The sequence below is a fragment of the Sorex araneus genome, chromosome 10, assembly GCF_027595985.1.
Source record: "Sorex araneus isolate mSorAra2 chromosome 10, mSorAra2.pri, whole genome shotgun sequence".
NCBI lineage: Eukaryota > Metazoa > Chordata > Mammalia > Eulipotyphla > Soricidae > Sorex > Sorex araneus.
This window is the reverse complement of record NC_073311.1, coordinates 37,479,525-37,504,304: the sequence shown is the minus strand read 5'-3', so window position 1 is coordinate 37,504,304 and position 24,780 is coordinate 37,479,525. Positions and strand designations below refer to the sequence as shown.

Below are 24,780 nucleotides of genomic sequence, written 5' to 3'. Positions count from 1 at the left end.
GGGGGGTGGGTGGGGAGGTGCTGGAAGTTGTAAGGTTATGGTGCTTGCTTTGCATGTGTCCAATCCTGGTTTAATCCCTGGCACTGCATAGGGTCTCCCAAACACTGCTGGGAGTGATTCCTGAACACAGAGCCCTGAGCACTGCCTGGTGTTTCCCAAAGATAAAAAAAAAAAAGAAAAGAAAAGATAAAAAAAAAATAAGTAATGGTATGGCTGGGGAGAGAGCTCAATGGTTGGGACAGATGACTCAAGTATAATTCCTGGTACCACAAGAAACTCCTAATGTCCCCACTCCCAGCACCACCTACTTGAGCCAGAGAGATATTACAGAGTTAAAAGTACTTACCTTGCAAGTGGCTGACCTGTGTTCAATCCTTGGTACCCATAATGCCCAAAAGTAGAGAGAGAGTATGGGGGAAGTTGTCTGCCATAGAGGCAGGGGGAGGGTTGGGATGGGGCAGGGGATACTGGGGACATTTCTGATGAAAATGTGCACTGGTGGAGGGATGGGTGTTCAGTCATCGTATGACTGAAACTCAAGCATGAAAGCATTGTAACTGTATCTCATGGTGACTCAATAAAAATTTTTTTCAAATCCTTGGTACCACATATTGTCCTTTGAACACCCCCAGAAATGATTCCTGAGTGTGGAACCAGGAGTAAGCCTTGAGTAGAGCCAAGTGTGGCCCAACCCCCTACAAAACAATAGCATCAGTTACTAGAATGTTCAACTTTGGAGGCCCTGGATTCTATCACTGGCACCAAAGTTAACTGACAAAAAGTTCAACCATAAATTGTAATACTTAAAAAGACCAAGTAATAAAAGTTATAAATATTATCAGATAAGCTGCCTAAATATATCAGCTATCCCACAACATACTAAATAGAACTATATTTCTACTTATTTTATAGTAGTATATTTTTAATTTTTTTCAAATATTCCAGAACCTTTATAAGTTTATTTTTTCTTCAATAAAATAAGTCCTTAAAATATTTTTCTATACATTGTTAATCTAGCTATGACTGATGCACTATATTTCAATCTATTAAAGAGTCTTATACTTAATAATGAAAAAGAAAGTATCATATTCTTAGCTATAAAATTTTATTCCAGTAAAAAATCTAGATGTCTCTATATGTTAAGAATTAAGATTGATTTGTAGCACTGCAGCACTGTCATCCTGTTGTTCATCGATTTGCTCGAGTGGGCACCAGTAACTTATCCATTGTGAGACTTGTTTCTGTTTTTGGCATATCAAATACGCCATGGGTAGCTTGTCAGGCTCTGCTGTGCGGGTGGGATACTCTTGGTAGCTTGCCAGGCTCTCCGAGAGGGACAGATGGATCAAACCCAGGTCAGCAACATGCAAGGAAAACGCCCTACCTGCTGTGCTATCGCTAAGATTGATTTAGTATCTAAAACCAATCAGACATTTTTCAAATCTTTTTTTTGTTTGTTTTGGGGTCATACTTGGCAAGGCTCAGAGCTTACTCATGGCTCTGTGCTCGGGGGCCACTCCTCGAAGTGCTAAAAGAATCATATGCAGTGCTGGAAACTGAACTGGGGTTGACCACATGCCAGGTTAGTGCTTTAATCCCTTTAATATCTCTTCAGCCCCATCCTTAGATTTTTTAAAATAAAATTACCACACAACCCAACAATCCTATTCCTTAATATATAGCCAGGAGAATTAAAAGCATCTATGCAAACAAAATTTTATTATGTGAGTATTCATAACAGCATTGTTCATAGTAGCAAAAAGTAGAAAGAATATATACTGATTAAATGATAGATAAAATGTGGTGTTAGTAAATATCACATTTATAATATGGTTATATAAAGTGGTATATCCATACAAATAGAGTATTATCCAGCCATAAAGAGTGAAGTGCTGAGACATATCACATGAATGAACCTTGAAAACCTCAAGAAACCAGTCACAGAAGGTCACATATTATATTGTTCCTGTTGCAAAAAAATGTCCTGAATAGGCAAATCCTTAAGGACAAATGGGCTAGTGGTTGCCAGGAGCTGACACTCAGAAAGGAAGGGATTCATTGCTTAATAGGCATGAGGATTCTTTTTAGGTTGATAAAAATGCTCTATAATTAGATGGTGGTGATAAAGGCACACATTTTTAATATAGTGAAGGCATTGAATTATATACTGTATAATGGTAAAATAATGAAATTTATTTTATGTGTATATCATCCCATTAAAAAATTAACAGCAAAACAAAAGTAAGCAAGCAATCTATGATTGGCTATATAGGGAATCTTACAGAATGAATACATTTCTTTTCAAATCCTCATTATTAAATGGATGGTTTTCAGAAGCAATATCTTTGGTTGTATGAGTATGGAAGAAAAACAAATTTTTCATTGGTATGACTGTTGTATCAGTCATATATAGATGTTCACAGATTTTCTTAATGATTCCATATTCTGACACAATTACAAACAAGCAGACTTCCTCAGTATTTCCACTTTGATCTTTTATCCGGCTCATTAATGAAATCTGTTTTAACAAGACTCACCTAGAAACAACCAATTTTCTAATATGAAAAAGAAGCATCTGAATGAATTCATTCAATGACAAAAGACTATGGAAGAAAACATGCCCTAGCAACTGGCTTCTTGTACTATAATCAGGGACTCATTTGTCTTAAACAAGTCAACTTTTGTAACACCCTCTGCACTGGATAGAAAGCTGAGTGACAGTCAGACAGAGCTGTCAGGAAAGAAGGAAAACAGTGGGAAACGTGAACTAGAATGAATGGGGAGGGGGGTGGGGATTTGTAAGAGAATGCAAAATAGTCTGTAACTAGGAATTTTACTTTAAAATAACCAGAAGATATGTGGACACAGTGCAAGGGAGTATCAATGGAGTACTTAATAATCACTACAGCATTCTAACAGAATTTACCTGGTCTCTAGCTAATTACTAAAACCCATCTAAATTCCAAAAGACATTAAATAAAACCCCACAAAAGCTTCATCTCCTACCATATGCTGTTGGACACAAATAGTGTTTGTAAAATAACTCTTCTAGCTTTTCCCTCTCCCAGCTTCTTGCTTCTTTCTATTTCTTTCTACAGTGATTAAAAGTAACTTGGAACCAAGACACTGAAATGGAATCAATCCCCTATTTTCTCAAAGATATTTTATCATGAGAGGATATTTTAGGTGTTTGTGGGAAGAAATAAAGCCCTCTTGACATCACTGTTTTAAGAGAGCGCCTCTAATATTTTAGGACCTTTGGGAGTTCCATTTCATGTTCTGCCACTGATATGCACTGTGACCTTAGAAAAGTTGAAGCATTAAAAAAAAAGTGCAAGTGAAATTATGAGAACAAAACTTATCTGAGAGCAGATGAAAAGCAAAGCTAGAGTGGGTTGAAGGGCATGTGGCAAGTGCTCATCAACACAGCAGTGCCCAGTAGCAATTTGACTTGAAAGAAACGTTAAATTACTAGCTGTATGCTGAGACAGTTTCTTTTCATCTTTTTTGGTTTTTGCTCACACAACTTTTATTTAATTTTTCCTACTTTTCTTTTTTTAATTAAAAAAAGTGTATTTTATTTAAACACTGTGGTTTACCAAGTTGTTCAAAATACAGCTGTTACAGGTGTTTAATGTTTCAGTAGAAATACCACCACCAGAGTCACCTTCCCTCCACTGTGTTCACATTTTCTAACTACTCCCCTGACTGCCCCCTTAGCAGGCACAAAATTATTTATTTTATATTGCTGTTACAAATAAATGGCTAATAAAATTATTTTAAAAATACTACAGTAAAAGAATCTCCTGCCCCCATGCCAGGCTGTTTTCACTGGGGCACCTCGAAGGGAGGCAGGTTGAGTTTCCCTCCCTGCCCCAAACAGAGCCCCAGCAGCTGAAAACCTCCAGAACCCAGCCACAGCCATGCTCAAGGCCATTCTCCACACGCTCAGAGGAGCCTTATGGGTCCATGAGGGAACCCACAGAGAAAACCAGATGTGTGGGACCCATGGCTGAGATCTCCAAGCCTGCTTGGATCAGGACTGGGCCTCCTCCACCCAGGTGCCCCGTTTTCCAGTAGCTTGGCAGTCACACCCACAAATCACCCCCGGCGCCATGTAATCTCATCAATGGCCAAGATCAAGAGACTATAAAGCAAAGCTCTTAACTAATGCTTGAACAGTCAATAAAACTGGTGCAAAGGAAAATTTATAGACCCACACATACTAGGCAAAAAAATGAATACTGAAATTACTGGAGGGTGCAAGACAAGTCAGTACAAAAAGCAGTGACCATTTGCGTCCTGTCAGACATAGCACTATAGCACTATTGTCCTGTTGTTCATCGATTTGCTCGAGCGGGCACCAGTAACATCTCCATTGTGAGACTTTTTGTTACTGTTTTTGTCATATCGAATATGCCATGGGTAGCTTGCCAGGCTCTGCCGTGCGGGTGGGATACTCTCGGTAGCTTGCCGGGCTCTCTGTCAGACATAGAGAATATGTATTTCTCTAAATGAGAATTTGCATCATTATTAACTTTCTACAACTTACATTAGAAATTGTACATTAATAGTAATAACAAAGATAAGCCATTGATTAAATCTAGACAGAACACTCAGTCATTGGGGAGGGGGGCAATACTTTCACAATTTTTACCTGACATAAAATTTTTTAAGTAGGAAAATATATATAAAGATATATATTCTGATGTTTCCCAAAAGATGCTACATTTGAACCCCATAAGTCCTTGGTTACAAATAAAACTTGACTCAAACAAATAAAGATTTTTCTTCCTCCTAGGAAAGCATGACTCTGAAGGGTAAGAGAAGTCTGTTCCAAATTATTTAAGAACCTCAAATTTGAAGCACTTATAAATAACATACTATTGATCCAAGAATATTCCTTTAACAGTTCCTTAAATGCAAGCCTTTCACTTGACCTTTTCACTGAGATGATTTTAACATTTTAAAACACAAAATTATTTTTACAATTTATCTTATTTTATTTTATTTTCCCCTTACACATTATATAAACTTGGTGGTTTACAAAACTGTTCCTGATGATTTGTTACAAACATTCAATATATTAATACCAATCCCACCACCATTGCATTTTCCCACCATTATTTCTAGTTTTTCTAACCACCCCTTAAGCTTGCCCCCATAGCAGGCCCTCAATAATTTATTTTATATTGCTTCTTATAATTTGCTAAAAGAATAATCAAAAAACATTTTCTCAGGGGCTGGAGCAATAGCACAGCGGGTAGGGCATTTGCCTTGCACAAGGCCGACCCGGGTTTGATTCCCAGCATCCCATATGGTCCCCTGAGCACCGCCAGGAGTAATTCCTGAGTGCAGATCCAGGAGTGCCCCTGTGCATCGCCGGGTGTGACCCAAAAAGAAAAAAAAAAAAACATTTTCTCAGAAGAAAGTTAGTGAAGATTGTGTATCTCATCACGGAGTTATTAAGCCCTTGTATAAGAGATTACTAAGACGTTGTTACAAATTGAGCCTTCTGTGCTTATATTTTGTTAATTGAAATTGGATACCTTTTGCACTACATACCTTCCAATCTGGTGTGCTACTCCTAGTTTATCAGTGATGTAGAGTTTGAAGTGTCACTCCAAAAAATCCAAAATTTTTAATGGGTGGTAGAGCTGGAGTTTTTAATTGGTGGCAGCTTTGGGGAATCTGCATGACTGCTGGGACCTCCAGAAGTACAGGGAGATGGGGGAGTCTCTTATGCCCGTAAAAACTTGAAGATTTCGGTCACAAACCCCGCATACCTGAGTTTTTTATCAATTTAATTTCTAGCTGAGGGTCGTCCAGAGCATGGGGTCCAGCCAGGAGCATGGCAGCAATTGTGGAGTGTGGAGGTTTTCCACTGCCAGGGCTCTGTTTGGGTGGGTGCTGGGCTCACCCACCCCTCTTTGGGATACTTGGGACAACTGAGCCTTGTGTGGGGTCCGGAAGAATCTCTGCAACTTGTTGATCTCCTTCAATATTTATTTATGAGTCTCTGGATCATGGCTGGTGACTGAGTTTATGTGACGCCAGAGGAGGTTTGTGGGCGTAATGCATGCAGTTTATTTTAAAGGCTTAAGTTGTGCTTTTCTAATTCCTTGAGAGGTTTCTGCCATCCTCTCTGCAGAGGAGTGGATTTAGAAGTTTGGTTTTGCTTGGTTTGGGTTTGATTTTGACCAATCATCTAATTTTCACAAAATGAGACCAAGATCTATGTTGAAAGATTAACCATCACACTTGAGTTAAATACTTGGTCCTAATAGCACCACAAAACAAAGGACTCTTGAGCCCTATTTTTGAGCAGTCTTAGAATTAATGTGCACAATTTCAAATCCACTGATTTGATAGCCTTTATAAATTCAATATGCTGCTGAATGTCGCCTCAAATCCTGATTTACTATGGTAAAAAGCATGCACAATGGCACAGATAAACTTTGGGAGATATGAAATTTTGGACATGTAAAGAGAAAGAGAAAAATCCAACAGCCAGAATGTAAAACTTAACTTGAATCTAGTTTACCTTCATAGCCTAAAATGTAACTGACCTTTAAAGTCATCACAATACATATTATTACTGTTCCAACTAAATCACCTCTAATAAAATTTTGAACTTTCTGAAGTGACACATCTCAAATTCTACATCATTGATAAACCAGGAGTAGCACACTAGATTGGATTGGGATGTAATATTATTTGAGAGTAAATAACACAAGAGAAGTGCTATTTAAAAGAGCATATCTTTAGAGTTCATTTACATGGCTGGCTTCATCTCTACCTACAAATTCCCCTATCTCACCCCCTAGGATTTCTGTATAGTAGCACATGTTTGTGCATGCAGTATCACGGAAGTGCCCCTAGGAGGCATCAGAAATTTCATTGCATTTCAGGTTTTACATTGATTGAAAATATGAATGTATTCTCTCTCCCTTTGTGTCCTGAACTTATTCATGGCAGATGTGGAAAACGGAGGCCAGTCTTCCAATATTCACCTGTTTCCAATTCACCTGTTTCTCCAAAAGAAATGGCCGATAATTCAAGAACAGAACACTCAGAAAAGGTCTCACATTGAGTCTAGAGCTGCCTTTTATTTAAAACACTCTTCCAGAATAAAAAGGTTTAGAACACAAATTTCATTTACCTAACACCTCAAAGAGACTTGGTCATAGTGGGTCTCTCAGAAATTCTATTCCCAAGTCATAGTCTAGGGATAAGATGTTGATTCTGGGGTCAGACTGCTAGAGTTCAAATAACTTGAACTGAAAAGGTTGTTCTGGATCAAGGTTTTGCATGGGAAAGACCATAATTTGAATCCCTGGCACCACATATGGATCTCCAAGCACCACCAGGGACCACTCCTGAACACAGAGCCAGGAATAGTCCGTGAGCACAGCTGAGTGTGGCCACCAAACCCAAAAACAAAACAAGGGGCTGGAGTGATAGCATAGCGGGTAGGGCATTTGCCTTGCACGCAGCCGACCCGGGTTCAAATCCCAGCGTCCCATGTGGTCCCCTGAGCACCGCCAGGAGTGATTTCCTGAGTGCAGAGCCAGGAGTGACCCCTGTGCATCGCCAGGTGTGACCCAAAAACCAAACCAAACAAAACAAAACAAAACAAAACAAATACCTCCACCACTTCCTAGCTTTGGAAACATGCTTTAAAACTCTTTGGGCTTCTACTTCCTCATGGTAAAATGGCAGCAATACTTATTCCTACCTCATAGGGGTTTTGTGGCAATTCAGTGAGTTAATATTTATATATGCCTAGAGCAGTGCCTGGTGCATACTAAATGGTATTCAATATTGGCTAATATTGTGATTGATATTATTCATATCATCATCATCATCATCATTACTATTCCCATTTCCATCTATGATGATCCATGTTCCTTGGACTTCTGGTACACCTCCAGGACAACTAACTATAGATGACCACTGCATGTGTAATATCTAAGAATGTGTTTACAGGACCAGGGAGCTACCTCAAGGGGTGAGGGCATGCCTTGTTTACAGGAGGTCCAGATTCGGTTCCTGGCACATATGTTCCCTGAGCAAGCAGCCAGAAGTAGCCCCCAAGCACTGATGAATGAGGCTCAAATGCTATATATACATATATAATATATTTAAACTGTAGCACTGTAGCACTGTAGTCCCATTGTTCATCAGTTTGCTCGAGCAAGCACCAGAAGTGTCTCCACTGTGAGACTTGTTAGTATTTTTGGCATATCGAATACACCATGAATAGCTTGCCAGGCTCTGCCATGGGGGCGAGATACTCTTGGTAGCTTGCCGGGCTCTCTGAGAGGGGAGGAGGAATTGAACCCAGATCGGCCACATGCAAGGCAAACGCCCTACCTGCTCGGCTATCGCTCCAGCCCCCCAAAATACATATTTGTAATGTTATATTTATAACATACATTTATAAACATAAATATATATTATTTATATTTGACTCTTTCCATATATGCATACATATTATACATATGCATATATAATATATGTACACACATACATAGAGTTTTTATTTGTCAACATGCATGTTTATGTGTGAATCAATATCCCCATACAGAAAAGCACTTTGGACAATTGTCTTTCAACCCAAAATCTTATACATAAAATCAACAGTATCCTATTTCTACTTCAAATGCATAAGTAGCACTTTATCTTACTGGCAAATATTTAAAATGGAATGAAATAACTACAGTTTTCACTACTCCATTAAATGTAGACTGATTTTTTGGACCACACATTTGTTGGAAATAAATATCAGTTATTGGGATTCAAAGAAACTTAAGTCCTTGTGCCTTCCCTTCAAGAGTTTATAATCCAGTGGAGATAAGCACATTGTCACCATACAATCTACTAAAAATGCAGTTTTTTTAGGAGACTTGCATTGGCTCCATTCATGCTTTGGTCCAGGCGTATCAGCCAAACAAAGGTTCTTGGTGAAACAGTGAAGAAAGGAGGTACTGCTTGCCTTTGGCACCTTCTCTCCCCTTAAGATCAGGAAGTCCCTTCCTCTTTTAGCAACTCTGAAACCACTGCTAGGACTGACAACAGATAGTTACAATCCCTGTTGATAAGTTTGTTGCTAATAATTTAAGGATTTACCCCTTCTAAGCATGCAAGCATTTTTGTGGAGAGTGCTCTAAACCAAAAACACCATCCAGGAACTAAACAAATGAATCTCTACAGGAAGTTTCAGGCTAACCGAGAAGAGAGAATTCTCTGTGTACTGACCAGGTTTTATGCTTTAATTATAATCGGTTCTGCTCTTTACCTATCTTTATTTTATCACCCAGACTTTCTTTATGAAATCTGTTTTCTCTGGCATCCAAGGCACAAAGAATAGATGGTAGAGCTTTTCAATTGCTTGCATTCTTGCAATATATATTATTGGCAAGGATTTAGAACACTGAGTTGGCAACCAACTTTGCCCCATTCTGACAGTATGTTTCAAGCCCCTTTTTCTACCAAACTCAATTATCGTGCTTCAATATTCACCATAGAGCTCCCACTTCTGTTAAATTAAAACATGTGAGCCTTTCATGGGGGGAAAGGAATATTTTATTCGTTAATGAAAAGACACGTTTTGCTCCCAGTGCTTTCTATTCAAGGGTTTGTTCTGTAGCATTGTTGTGACTGTTTTTGTCCTGTATTAAGAGGAGCAGGTTCTAACAGGCTCGCCGTTATTATGACTTATCTCTTTTCATACATAAGAATTTTATTCTTTTAGAAGTTAATCCTTTTCTTGAAAAGGGACATACTATCTTTTAGAAATTGCATTTCGGCCTTCATGTTTTGTCTTAAATGGTTGCATAGCCTTGTTCCACACTCTAAATCATTTGTCATAGCTAAGGGGGAGTTCGTGAATTGCTGCAGCTGCCACTAAGTGGGCATTTTCCCCTGTCCCTAGAGTAGACACTATTTATATCCCTCTTCACAAACATTTTTTTGAAAGTTCCAATGACAGTACGAAAGAATATTCATTTTTCCACTGAAATTTGAACTTGAATGGCAGATAATGAAAGTATAATCACATCTATGTAAACAATAATAGCAAAAAAGATATTTTTTCCCAATTATATCGCCAGACGCCATTCTTCTTCAACTGAGCCTTAAGTAGACAATCCCATTCTCTAGCTCTACATCTAGTTCATGGTTGTACACCAAAGAAGAGCTGTGTTTAACTTGTTACTAAAGTTTCCTTTTTCTGTTATTTTTTTTCCAATTAAGACCTAGTTTTTTTCCCCCCACATTTTTCACAAGCATCAAATAGTGGGTGATCTTTCAAGCTTGAACAGTAACAGTTGTATCGCTGAGGAAGGATTTCTTGTCTCCAATGGTCTAGGTAATGATTTACAGTTATTTTTGGTAATTCAGAAAATGACAGCTCCTTGAATTTTTCTGTGGGCAGAAAAATTTGCTGGGCTGGCATCTTTCAGACCCTGGGGGGTTGGTCCCAATCCTTGGCATGTGGGAACTAGGGAATGATCTTAAATACTTGTTCCACAGAGAACTGACCTGTCCACGTTAACTTGTGTCACATGTGAATGTTTGATGCAGTGTTCCTAAATTTCTGTGGCCTCCAGAAACCTGGAATTTGTGACCAGGACTAATCTATGAATTGGGCGACATTATATAGATGCCAAGGCTACACCTGATAATTTGACCGAGAGTGAGAGTGAGAGTTTAGTTCCTCTGAAGATAGCTAACAAAACTTTGTAGCATCTGTCTTTATATAGTACTTAATAAATGCTTGTTTAAAATATAAACAAGTCCAAAGAGCAGTAAAATAATAATGGAAAACTTTTAGAAATTTTGTACATTTTTACAAAATACATGTGGTATCACTTGCCACTGGAAAGCATTCACTGGAATTAAGAAATTAAGGGGGGGTAGAAATATTATGAAGGAGAAAAGGAAAGAAAGAAGGTGCCAGAGAAGATAGGAGGAAGTAGAAAGAATTGTTTTAGAAGAATAAAAGAAGTTATGTTTAATATACCTTTCAATCATTATTTAGAAATCTTCAGAATATACAGAATGCAATTCATCTTTAATTTGATGTTTAAATGTGTTATATGACCTGGATGCACTCTATCTCTCCCACATATTCCCATTGGTTTATCTATTGACTATTCATAGAGTATTCCTTTGGGGGTCTTATCTTCTTATCATGGCTTATTTTGTTTTGCTTTATATATCATAGAATTTAGGCAGTTACAAAACTACTTTCCCACATATCTTCACTGTATTACCAATGACTGTCAATTACATAAGTAAATATGTCTTAGTTTCATTTATAATTTTGATGTTTGTTATTTTGTATAATTTTCAGCTTGGGACCACACCCAGCAGGCTTGCTCCTGACACCATGCTCAGGAATCACTCCTTGTGGTGCTTGAGAGATCATGTGTGGTGCTGAGGATCAAACTGGGTATAGACATGTACAGGACAAGGGCCTTCAATTTTGTAATATCTTATTGGTCCCATTTTTTTCCTATTCAGCCCGTTTTTTCCCAGAACTGTGTTGTTCAGAATTAGCATTTAATGCTACCAGTAACAAATAAATGCCCAGCTTCTACTGAGAGCCTTTAAAGAGTATTACCATGCAGAGGTTATTTAATGGAATTACCTAGAAAGGGAGAGGGGTGGGCCGGAGGGTCCTCGTGACATTGATGGAGGGAAACAGGCACTCTGGTAGTGGTGTTATAATGATCTATGCATAAAACTATAATTGACCATGTATTAAAATGTGGTGCCTCAATAAAAATAGGGAGGAAGAGATTTATAAAGGCAGTAGTAATCGAGCATTTTTACTAGAAAAATGTATCTAGTAGCTAGGATGAAATTACCTCACTTCTATAGAGCAATATAAATGAAGTTCCTGAAGAACTCTAAAATATAAATACAAATTTGTCCTCAGAAATTTCCTGGATCTTCAAATAAAGTTATATAGTAAACTTTTATCATCCTGTGCATTTTATATATAAAAAGTTCCTAGCAGAACATACTTGGAGAGATCCAAGGAAATAGAAAACTGTAACTCATTTCAAAGTTGGATATTCAAGACCAAAACCAGCAAATTAAATCCTTATAATTCGTTTATCTTCTATTTTTAAATGTCATTTGGTTCAACCTCTATGGAAAACAATATTACAGACCTCAAAAAATTAAGAATCAAGCTTCCAAATGACCCAGCAAGTTCACTTCTTGGCATCTTTCCCAATGACCCAAAACCACTATCCTGAAAAGATATTTGCATTCCTGTGTTCAGTGGAACACTATTCACAATAGCCAAGGTCTTGAAGCAATCCAGGTGCCCTAAGTGCCCCAAGACAGATGCATGGATAAATACGTGGTGGTTTATACACATAGTGGAATAGTATTCAACTGTGGGAAAAGATGACATTATGCATTTTGCTGCTACATGGAATGGAACTAGAAGATATCATGCTGCATGACGTCAGAAGGAGAGGACCAAATACAGAATGGTCTCTCTCATATGTGGAGTATAAAGAAACAGATAAGAAAGACAAAAAGCCAATGACACTAAACCCAGAGAGTTGGTGTACAGAACTACTATTTTTATGATTTTTTTTCTCCAGCAACATTAAACTCTCTTTTGTGGGATGTGGAGCTACTCAAACAGTGCTCAGGGGACCAAAGGACCACTCCCAAAAAAAAAACTCAACCAACCAATGCACAATTATATATTCTGGTCTCAGAATGTGATGTCCAGAGACTTCTAGGGCTACACCTAGTAATTTTTGTTTCAGCCACTGTGATTTATAATATTTAAATATATTTAAATTGTGCCTAAATATTTTAATTAAATTGTTTAAATATAATATTTGTATTCTAAAATACAATATGTAAAATAAAATAGCAAATGTATACATATATGATAGGTCAAATAAATTACACACCATATAATGGAGGTATTAAAATATATTGTATAATAATATTCAATGAGATGGAAAGATGCTCTCAATTTATTGTTATATTAAAATATTTTAAGATAATGCTACTTTTTAAGTGCTGATCAAATTTTTTTTTGTGGTACTTCGTAGTACTATTACATGTTTCTGTTTTCTGTTGTAAAGATGTATTCCTTTAACAGAAAGAATAAAACATTTTTTCATATTAAAAATGTAATTTTTCATATTAAAAATGTAAGTAAGATAACCAGAGATATGGAATCATGGGTAGGGCACTTGCCTTGCACGTGGCCAACCTGGATTCAATCCCTGGCATCTCATATGATCCCCCAAGCACTGCCAGGAGTAATTTCTGAGAGCAGAGCCAAAAGTAAGCCCTGAGCACCACCAGGTCTAACTCAAAAACAAAAACCAAAACAAAGCAAAAAGTAAATGCCCAGTAAGTAGCTCAGAATTGCTCATTAGGAACACAAGTCCTTCGACCAAGAAAACATATTACTTAATCTTTGGAATTAATCACAAGGAAAATTCAAAAAGGGATCTTTGATCTTGATGATTAGAGCCAACCAATGAGATGAGACTGTGGAAAGAATGTTCTTTCCTAGCATCATTTGTGCTCATAGCTTTTGTTTGCTTTTGCTTGTAGATCCATGGGAAGTGTATGTGTAAGCACAACACAGCAGGCACCCACTGCCAAGAGTGTGCACCATTATTCAATGACCGCCCGTGGGAGGCCGCAGATGGCAAAACAAAATCTCCTAACGAGTGCAGAAGTAAGTACCATGGCCACCAAGCTCCAAATCTTTGTAAACATATCTGTGGACTCCTTGCTGTCTCTTATTACACAATATAAAGTGGTGGGTGATAGACTGGCACCTCTGTAAACATAGCCCAACTCACTGCCCGGTGTGGCATTACCCACTGGAAGCAATTACTGCTGGCAAAGCCACCAATATTACTGTTTTGCCAAGAATGTGTTGTTCATTTGCTTGGATACTGTGCATGACCTAAGCACTCTCCTTAAGGACTTGACATAATAATGCCGAAAGAAAAAGTGGGAATTGTGGTACACAATTACTCTCAGAATTGAGATATTGAATTATGTTCACAAAAATAACTATCTTTACTATATAGTTCTTATATTTACTCTATAATGCAGGTTATTGTAGTCCCACTTTAGAGATAAGGAAACAGACTCGGTAAAGGTAAGTAACTTATCAAAGTTCGTAAATGATACTGTCAGGACTATAGAGGTAAGTCTTCAAACTCCAAATTAAATGCTACCCTTCCAATAGTGTCCTAATACCTTTCTTTTTTGCTTTTGATACTTAAAATGACAAAATCAAATTTAAAGCTAAGACCATTAGCCAAAAATGACCCTTATTAACAGAGGTATCTTTGGGGCTTTGAGGTTGGAGATTAGAAAGGAGGGTAAAAATATGAGGACATGAACCATTTTTTTCCCTTGCAGTTAAAAATGTTCAGAGAAATTCACATATCCATAACAATGTTTACAAACTTCAATTTTATAAGGAGAAAAGGGCAAGAAGTGTGGGTAACTTTGTAAAAAGTTCTTTCCCATACATAATTTGAAACCATAACTGATTTATTTTAGTTTCTAGGAAGTGTAAAGGATTTCCTCTAATCATAAATTTAAAATTATCTTATAATATGCCTTTTAAGAGATTATGAATCTTGTCAGGATATCACAACACATCAAGGAAGCAATGTGAAAACAATAGCACAAACATTCTCAAATATAGTTGACCCCACGAAAAAGTCTGGATTGAATTCTAAATCACTCATCAAGGGAATCCGAAGAATTTCTCTTAAATTCCTGGAATTCCATTCTGGTCCTTTTCACAGAAACTGCATCTTTCTAGACATATGGAACACGGAGTCTTGGCTCTTGGCACTATTAATCATCTTAGAAATACCTCAGAGAAAAAATGTTAGATAAGAAATTCTGCAGGTCTTTTCAATAAGACAATGAAACTTCAATGGAGGACTAACTCATACTGACCAGTGCAACAAAAGCTAAAAAATAAGAATACTTTATGAAAGACAGTTCAATCTGCCTTCCCAGTGATTAACCCTGTTGAATAGGTTATTAATGAGCATGAGTTAAGGCCTGTATCTTCAATATCAATTGTCATTTTCAAATAGGGCCCAGTTGTCTAAGGTTTACTAAGCAATTTCAGAGACCCCCAAGTCATGGCATTGTCCCTTGAGAAGTAGCAAGAATGAAGACATTAAAATATTAACATCAAAGAGGGTAAAAAAAATAGATGATCACTCAAATAGTGTCTCCAAAATAAACATCAGTCCTCATTGTTAAAGTAATTCTGATATCTTGGCCTTAGTAGAAAATTTATATTTGGTTGTCTTTCAGGCATATCCTATGATGTGTTTTTGATTAAAAATGATGAAGAAAAATTAAGAAAAGTTACCTCATTCCTGAAAAAAAATTATGAATAAAAGAAAGAAAAAATAGAAAGGAGGTGGAAAGCAAAAAAATTAAATCACTGGACACAAGAGGAAATAGGAGTTGGGAGATGAGAACTCTCGCCCTTTTTTACAGTGTTTTTCGTTCTTGTACCTAAAAACGTGCAGTATTCTAAAAACTAAAAATAAGCCTTAAGATTTTATCAAGCAGCTTACTCTAATTTTAACTGCATGAATATTCAAGAGACTGTAGCTTTACTTTTTAACTTATTTGTCCTCGATGCTTCTTTATTTCTTAGCCTGCAAGTGCAACGGGCATGCTGATACCTGTCACTTCAACATGAGCGTGTGGGAAGCATCCGGGAACCGCAGTGGCGGGGTTTGCAACAACTGTCAGCATAACACTGAAGGGCAGCACTGCCAGCGGTGTAAGCCGGGCTTCTACCGGGACGTCCGCCGGCCCTTCTCCGCTCCAGATGCGTGCAAGGGTAAGTGGGCCGAGTGACTGATTTGAAACAGAAGAAAAGAATCTTCACAGACTGGAGAGATAACGCAGTTAAGGCTCTTTCCTTGCACGCAGCCAACCTGGGTTCAAACTCCGGCATCACGTATGGCCGCAGAGCATCGCCAGGAGTGATCCCTGAGCACAGAGCCAGGGGTAAGCCCTGAGCACTGCTGAGTATGGCTTGAACCACTCCCTCCCTCTCCACCCTCCCCCCCAAAAGAATTTTATGCTCATTTGCTGGCCATGACAAGGACAGGAGAAAGAGTTCATGAAGGCAGACAATACACTCCTATACAGTAGTTAATTTCTTTATTGATAATGGCAAATGTCTACTTGTCGAATGCACACAGGACAGTTGAGCATGAAAGTCATCTCCTTTCTCACTTCCCAAGAAGATTTTTTCCTGTAGCACCCCTTTTTTGGGGGGGAAGTGTTTTCTAGTAAATGAGAAGAAAGAATGAGGAGGATAGAAAAATATTGAAGTTTATCTCAAGATTCTATGTATGAGTAGAATTTAGACAACAAATGAGACGAAAGGAATGCCTTAAAGCATAGTTACCTACTCTTGATCATTCTAGTTTTATCTCTGCAGTGACCAAGATCACCTGAAGAACCCCAAGCTTTAGTGTCATGAAAAACGCTCTAATCAGGCTGCTCCTTGAATGTGTTCTTGTGTCTTCAGCTAATTTAGAGCAGAAGAATTGCCAATACTGCTCTTCCCCAGAACAATAAACTTTTATAGACAGGTTCTGCCTTTTCTTTTTTTTTGACACAACTCAAAGAGATTTCTTTGGAAAATAAGAGGGAAAGAAAAAGACTATAAATCTAAAGGATCAGCTCAATAACATAAAGCTATGACAGGGACACACAGAGCTTAAGTAAAGGCCCACTGTATATAACAGGTCATCTCCCCCGAATGAGTGTTTCCATGTCTATCAACTCAGAAGTGACCTGACAAGAAAAACCACACAAGACCATGGATGTTGATGAGGCTCTTCCCCTCCCTTCCTCACCAGGTACTCCATGTCCTATCACAGAAACATTGACCAGAAGAGGGGAAAATCCTCTAAAAATCTTTGGCCTTTTTTTTTTATAATGGAAAGGAAAAACTGCTATTAATTTCTGAAAATCTATAGTGTCTGTTTGACGTGGGCTGGGGCCACATTTAGTGGTGCTCAGGACCTACTGCTGTCTGGGCGCTCAGGGATCCCTCCTGGCAGTTCTCAGTGGACCTTATGTGGTGCTGAGAATCAAACCTCGGTCAGCCATGCATGGCAAGTGCCCTGCCAGTTGTACTATCTCTACAGCCTTGAGAATACATGCTTTGAACAACAGGTCAAGAGTGCCTCCAAGAATTTGAGCAGTCTTGCATGTAACAAGCAGAGAGCATGTATTCAACAAGAAACCCCAGACTTAAATTTGTCTCACAGCCCTTAGAAGACTCTGCCACGGTGTTAGACATTTGGAGTGGGAAGAAAGCAAGATGCAATACTTTTACCTAGATTTATGAGATATAATTGACATTAGATATTTGGGGTGGGAAGAAAGCAAGATGCAATGCTTTCACCCAGATTTATGAGATATAATTGACATTAGATATTTGGGGTGGGAAGAAAGCAAGATGCAACACTTTCACCCAGATTTATGAGATATAATTGACATTAGATATTTGGGATGGGAAGAAAGCAAGATGCAATGCTTTCATCCAGACTTATGAAATATAATTGACATATTGCATTGTATTAGTTTCTGATATACAGCATAATATTTATTTGAATATATTGTTAAATGATTGCTAGGCTGTTTGGTTAATATATATTACAACTTTTTTCCTTGTGATGAGAACTTTTAATGTGAAAACGTCAACAACTTTCAGATATACAATGCAGTATTATTAACTGCATTATGCACAAAATGTATGTGATAGTTCCAGAATTGATTAGTAACCAAGAGTCTGCTTCTTCAAAGGTCTGTATTCACTCTCCCCATCTACCATTCCCAGCCTCTGGCAACCTGTCATCTATTTTCTTATTTCTCTGAGTTTGGTTTTTCAGCTTACATTTTTAAGTGGGATCATAGACAAGATGCTGGACTGAATAAAGTGATAAAAGCCTCATTTCTAGTTAGGTGAGATAAAAACAAAGATTTGAATATAGTAAAGAAATTGACCAAGTATTTAACTGGAGCAAGTCAGTCTAGGTAGACTGAAAACTAAGATCAAATATCTAAGACAAGAAGGTGCCTGTTATGTCAAAGGGAAAATAAGGAGGTTGACATGGCTGCATTGGAATAAGAGTTGGGGGACAAGAGAATAAAAAAGGTAAAAAGATAACATGGACCATAAGCCAGGGGAAGCCTGTCAGCTTTTATATATATGGAATAAAATAATTAGTCAGAGCCTGATTTTGAGCAGAAGAGAGACATGATTGAAATTTGTTTCTAAGGCCCATTCTGATACTGCACAAAGACAGTACAATTCATACTAAACTTGCGCTCTAGTATTCAACTCCAGCTAAAATTAGTAAACAATCAGTGACTCTTGAAATAATGTCCCTGGACAAGCAATATCAGCATAGTATTAGGAAACATGTTAGAAATGGAAATATGCAGACACCAGTTCAGACCAGCAAAATCAAAAATTCCCAAGGTGGAGTCTGGAAATTTGAGTTCAAACAAGACTTCCAGGTGATTCTGATACAAGTTACTGTCTGAGAAATACTAGTTTAAATGAATGCTCCCAATATGTTTTATGGGTTAAAGTAAGCCTAATTTTACCACTTAACATTTGAGGATCTACTGTGTACTGGCATAGTAATTAACTGTCACTGTCTGAATCACTGTCATCCCGTAGCTCATCAATTTGCTCAAGTGGGCACCAGTAACTGTAATTGTGAGACTTGTTGTTACTGTTTTGGCATATCGAATACACCAGGGGTAGCCTGCCAGGCTCTCCGAGAGGAATGGAGGAATTGAACCCGGGTGGGTCGCGTGCAAGGCAAACGCCCTGCCCACTGTGCTATCACTCCAGTAATTAACTAATCCCTTTAATTAAAGCGACATGTAGAAAACTCAGGGGGGAATAGTTATAGAAAACTATGAAAAATTTTAGATTTGAAAGGTCTAGATTTTAGAGGGTTTTTGTATATGATCCTGAAAGAAAAGGAAAATGTCACTAATTCCCACTTGGAGCCATTGCTTTATGTTCTTTAGTATATTTCCAATATATTTTACTGGTATATATTTTAGATTCATTGGAAAGCACTGCATATTATTCACTGCATTTTGCTTTGCTAATCATTTTAGCAAAGTGCAGTCATTTTACTTTGATAATCAGTAGCACATCCAATTCTTCCTTTTACCTAAATACTCTTTATAATACATTGTCAATTGGCATTGCGTTTGGGAGTATTTGCATTATAACTTAGTAAGATTTTCAGAGGATTAACTCTCTCCTTACTTGTTATGTCCCTATGTCACCTCTAGAGTCATTCACTTAGATTATCAAGTTGATGACAAATAAGTAAATGCACTGACACACTAAGTTCCTAATGTACCAGAGTTCGTGCCAAGGGCTGGTAGAGAAATTGCTACAGCTAGAAAGTTTCTCCGCACTCGTTCCCACTTAGCTTTTATGAGGAAGGAAGCATCAAGAAAACAAGTTGATATTTTAAAAAATTTTAACTATCTCAGTGTGTGGCTCCATCAACAACATGTACGGTGTTATTCAAAATAACAATCTTATTAAATTTATTCTACTATGCTTACAAAGGCATAAAAGTAATCTGCTGCTTGGTGTGTGGTCCACAGACCAGCCCCATGGACAGCCCCTGGTTGCTGATTAGAAAAGGCAGACCTCCAGTCACCAAAGACCTGCAAAGTCAAACACACACTTCAGCAAAATCCCCAGTGATGGTATCCCATGAACATTGAAGAATAGTGCATATGTTTTCAACAAGGGATAAGTGTAGGACTTACTCTGTAGTTCCGTTTTTTAGTAGCACTTAGCCAGAACATCCTACCATTCCCCGAGCATCCAATTTAAACAAGATCAGTATTTCTATTTGTGTGCATACTTAGCATTTTTTAAATGAATCATATAAATATTTACAGAAAAAAGATTTAATAAATGTATTTCCATCCCTCTCAGAGAGTCAGGCAAGCTACCGAGAGTATACCGCCCGCATGGCAGAACCTGGCAAGCTACCCATGGCGTATTCGATATGCCAAAAACAGTAGCAACAAGTCTCACAATGGAGATGTTACTGGTGCCTGCTCGAGCAAATCAATAAGCAATGGAATGACAGTGATACAGTGCTTTCTATGGTATAGCATTTTTCATGACTTGATCCATGCAACTCATGATCCATCCATTAATTCCCTGGGATTAATCTTAGTAGGAATAATAAAAGGAGACATTTTTATTGCCTTTAGAAAATAGTGAATTAACCAAAAATTTATCTCAGAATTTCTCAGAGCTCTTAGTATATTAATGTTCACTATAAAACCCCAATAGAGTTCTAAGGTCTGTCTCTCAAATTTAATCAGAAAATGATTTACAGTTCATCTTGTGAGATCACTCTTCTATTGAACATGGTGGAAAATGTTGCTTTTATAAAACAACAAAAAATTTTAAAACCTTCCACCATCCATTGGATTCCCTCTATCCCCTTTCTCCTCTGGTAATCTCAGTTCTGTTATAAGTTTATATTTTTCTGTTTGTCCACTTTGTTCCAACATATTTCTCATATAAGTGAAATATTCTTATTTCCATTTTGTTCTAAGTGGCAGATTTCCTTTTTTTATGGTTGAATAGAATTCCATTGTAGATAGATAATAGATAGATCTAGATAATTGTCTAGCTAGTTAGATATGCAGTGCCTTCTTTATCCAATCATATAATATATCAATAAGCACTTAGGTTGTTATCATATTTTGGCTATTGTAAATAATGCTATGATAAATATAGGGATGCATGTAATTCCTGAGTTGGCTATTTTTGCAATTGCTGGGTATCCTATTTTCAAATACCCCAAGTGAGATTATTTTATCTTATAGTTCTATATTTTTCAGTTTTATGTGGGGATTTAAGGGGCCTCCAAGCACTGCTCAGGCCCAGTAGTTTTTAGGGATGGAACTCTGGATCTTGCACCACAAGGCATTTGCCCCTGATTGCTGAGCTACCCTCGTCCACTTTTCAGTTTTCTAAGTGAATCATTTGGTGTGTGGGGGAAGATGGCAGGGTGGGGGCACACCTACCAAGACTATTCCCAGCACATTGCTGACTTTTTGTACAGTCCAAGGGGTCAAGCCAAACCCAGAGCACCCACCTGCAAATCATGCACTCCAGCCCTTTGAACCATCTTCCCAACACTTCCATATTTAGTCCTTTGAGGAAACTCTACACTCTTCCAAAATGACTAAGCATTCATACTCCACCAACAGTGTGCCATCGTACACTGGTCCTTTTCCTCCACACCCTCTCCATCTTCTGACATAAGTCATTCTCACTGTGTGAAATGATGTCTCAATCATGGTTTTTATTCGAATTACCCTAATAAATGCAAATAAGCTTTGTATTTTCTTCAGATGCCAATAGGATGTCGCTATGTCTTGATTCATGAAGTATCGATTAAGATCTTCTGACCATTTTTTATTAGGTTGTTTGAGGTTTTGTTGTCGCTGCTGCCGCTTCTGAATTGTATGAGTTCTTTTGACTTCTTGGCTATTAGGCCCTTTTCAGATATAGGGTATGTAAGTATCTTCTCCCCTTCTGTAGGCTATCTTTTCATTCTGCTGATTTTTCTTAAGCTGTGAAGAAAATTTGAAAAAACATTTATAATCCCATTTGTATATTTTTTGTTTTCATTTCTCATGTCACTGGAATCAAATTCCTAACAAGCACCTCATTTTCTTTTACATGTTTGAGCGTTTGGGATTTTACATTAGAGTCATTAATTCATTTTTAGTTTATTTTCTTATATTGTTATAAAGTGGTTCATTTCATTCTTTTGTATGTGGTTGCTCAAATTTTTCCAATGTTATTACCATTGTGGGAAGAGATTTTCCTCACCCATTATGTGGTGGTAGCTTCTTCTGTTGTAGATCAACTGTCAACACATATATGGGTTTATTTCTGGGTTCTCAATTCTATTCCACTAAGCTATTTTAAATAATTTTTTATTTTGGTACCATTCTACTTTAATTTCTCTTGCTTTACAATATAGTTCGAAGTCAGATCATGTAATACCCCCATTTATCTTTTTCCTCAAGATTGATTTAGCTGTTCAGAAGGAGTTTTGAAATTGGATTTTAAATTTTAGTATCATTTTTCTATTTTTTTCAAATCTCATTAGAATTTTGACAGGGATTGTGATAAAACCATATATTGTTTTAGGTAAATTGACATTTTAACAATATGGATTCTTCCCATTTACGGACATAAAATTATTTCATCTCTTTATGTCTTTTATTTCTCTTAACAATGTCTTGTGGGCAACCACACACAAAAATTGGGCAACCACATACAAAAGAATGAAATAAACCACAAATGAATTAATGACTTTAATGTAATCTTTTGTTGCACAAGGTCTTTTACCTTCTTGATTAATTTTATTCCTAGATATTAACTTTATTGGTTAGAATTCTGAATTGATATTGTTTTCTTACTTTTTTCTTTTAGCTAGTTTACCTACAGAAAAATCAATAGATTTTGTTGATCACTATAAATTGATTTTCTCCATTTCTCCATGTTGCTATTGTGTAATCATCATATCTGTTTGAATATTTCACTGGGAAAGTCATGTCCTAAGGATTCCTTTCATGTTTTTTTTTTTGTTTTTTTTTTTGGGTCACACCTGGCGATGCACAGGGGTTACTCCTGGCTCCGCACTCAGGAATTACTCCTGGTGGTGCTCAGGGTACCATATGGGATGCTGGGATTTGAACCCAGGTCGGCCGCATGCAAGGCAAACGCCCTACCTGCTATGTTATCACTCCAGCCCCTCCTTTCATGTTTTTGTTCTTCACTTCAAGTGCTAGAGCCTACAACTTAGTATCAAGAAAACAGTAAGCTCTAGTGAAATGATCTCATATAACTTTGTCTGATCAATCTGTAATGCATGGAATCTGCCAGCAATGATCTATGAAAGCCCAACGCTCTTTATTATTTCCTAATTTTGTTTTCTCGAGAGTTGTGGGGGTGGGAAGTATTGGAACCATTGAACAGACGGCAGTAGCCAAGACAACATTTATTAGAAGTATATAAATTATAGCTCAGTTTAGCTCAGAAAAAATTTACTGAGTATGTCATCTGTGCCAGACCCTTTGTAAGCACAAAATCTGTAAAGATGAAAAAATTCCCAAGAGAGCATATATTCTGGGTGGGTTGAAGTTTACACTAACAAAAAATTTCAATATTCTATCATGATGCGTATGATAAAATAGTAAGTTGGCATTTATTGAGTGCCTACTATCTTCTGTTCATAGTTCAAAGAGAGATATATGGAGTAATTTATTCAGTGTGCAAGAAAGTGCTTTGAGGTACATGCCACTTTTATGCCACCATGTGAGAAAGTAGAAGGATGGAGAGATCCACCTTGAGTACTTAGGCAGAATGTATAGATGGAGTGAAAACTAAAGGAAGACATTCTTTTCTTTGTTTGGTTTGTTTTTGTTTGGGGCCATACCAACCAATCCTCAGGACTTACTCTAGCTGACTATGTGCTCAGAGATCAGGGAACCATATGGGGTTCTGGAAACCCAAATTCGCCACGCACCTACCTGCTAAACTCTCTTTGGCCGCAAGTGGAGAAACGATTTTAAGAAAAAAAAGTCTGGGGGCCAGTTAGTACAGAAGGTAAGGTGCTTGCCTTGCTCAAAGCAGAGCCAGATTCAATCCCTGGCACCCCATGACCAGAAGCATCTCTAGGAATTGTCCTTGGGCACAGAGTGAGGAACAAACCCTGAGTACAGCTGGATGTGGCCCCCAAACAAAACAAATGACCTCTGGTACTTATATTTAGTAGCAGTTTTTATTGTTTCCTCTAAAGGCATTAAAACACATGGTTTCTCCTACTTTTGAGGCAATGATTGCCTTTGTTACCTTTAATGAGTCAATGTAGAAAACAAAATGAATTGATGGAATTCTTCCTCAGAAAAGTCTACACTTTAAATAGAATACTTACCTCTGACACATTGATTCATTCAATAACTATTGGTGCTATTCATCTTGAGACTGTTCACAGCTATATAGGTGACATCTGTTAGCTTATTAGCCCCATTGATGTTCCAAGCTGTTTTTTCCCCCTCCACTCTTTTATTAAATACTATTAACATATTAAATACTATTAACATAAGAAACTTTTAGTTGATGGTCATAAATTCATCAAACTTGGATACACAGTGTTCTAAACCAAATCTCCTAGTCAATGGATTTATTCCTGTGAGCAATTAAGTCATATCAGTTCTGACTTCCTCTCTATTTCAACTTGAACCACAGTCTACTGGGGGACACAAACAATCAACTACACATTTCCGTGGCCAAGAAATCACTTCTGAGGATTCAAGGGAGGTTGTTTGTTTTTTTTAAAGGCTGGTGAAGATCATTGAAACTGCGTTTATTTCTACAACTCAGGGGGAAAATTTTTTTTAAGTACAGTGCATTTAAGGTCTGTAGACACAAGGGGAAATGTGAGTCTCTGCAGCAGCTGAGTCTTGGACTGGAAGCAGAAATGAAGGTTCAAACTGGCTGGTTGCTCACATGGAAAAAAGAGTGATCACCATGTGCTGTCTCCAAAGATATTTTGAGGAATACTGAGTTTCTATTTCAAAAGAGCAGTCTCAGGCCTGGGAGATAATTCCATGGAATTA

At 37.6% G+C, this 24,780-nt stretch overlaps 1 protein-coding gene across 3 annotated transcripts in view; it reads left to right on the top strand.

The window, feature by feature from the left end:
- Positions 1-24,780, top strand: part of NTN4 (netrin 4) — a 130,383-nt gene that overhangs the window by 63,370 nt on the left and 42,233 nt on the right. For all 3 annotated transcript variants that reach the window (XM_055118526.1, XM_055118525.1, XM_004602752.2), the window contains exons 4-5: positions 13,609-13,735; positions 15,707-15,895. In XM_055118526.1, the coding sequence (XP_054974501.1) occupies positions 13,609-13,735; positions 15,707-15,895 (316 nt within the window). The remainder of the gene's footprint in view (positions 1-13,608; positions 13,736-15,706; positions 15,896-24,780) is intronic.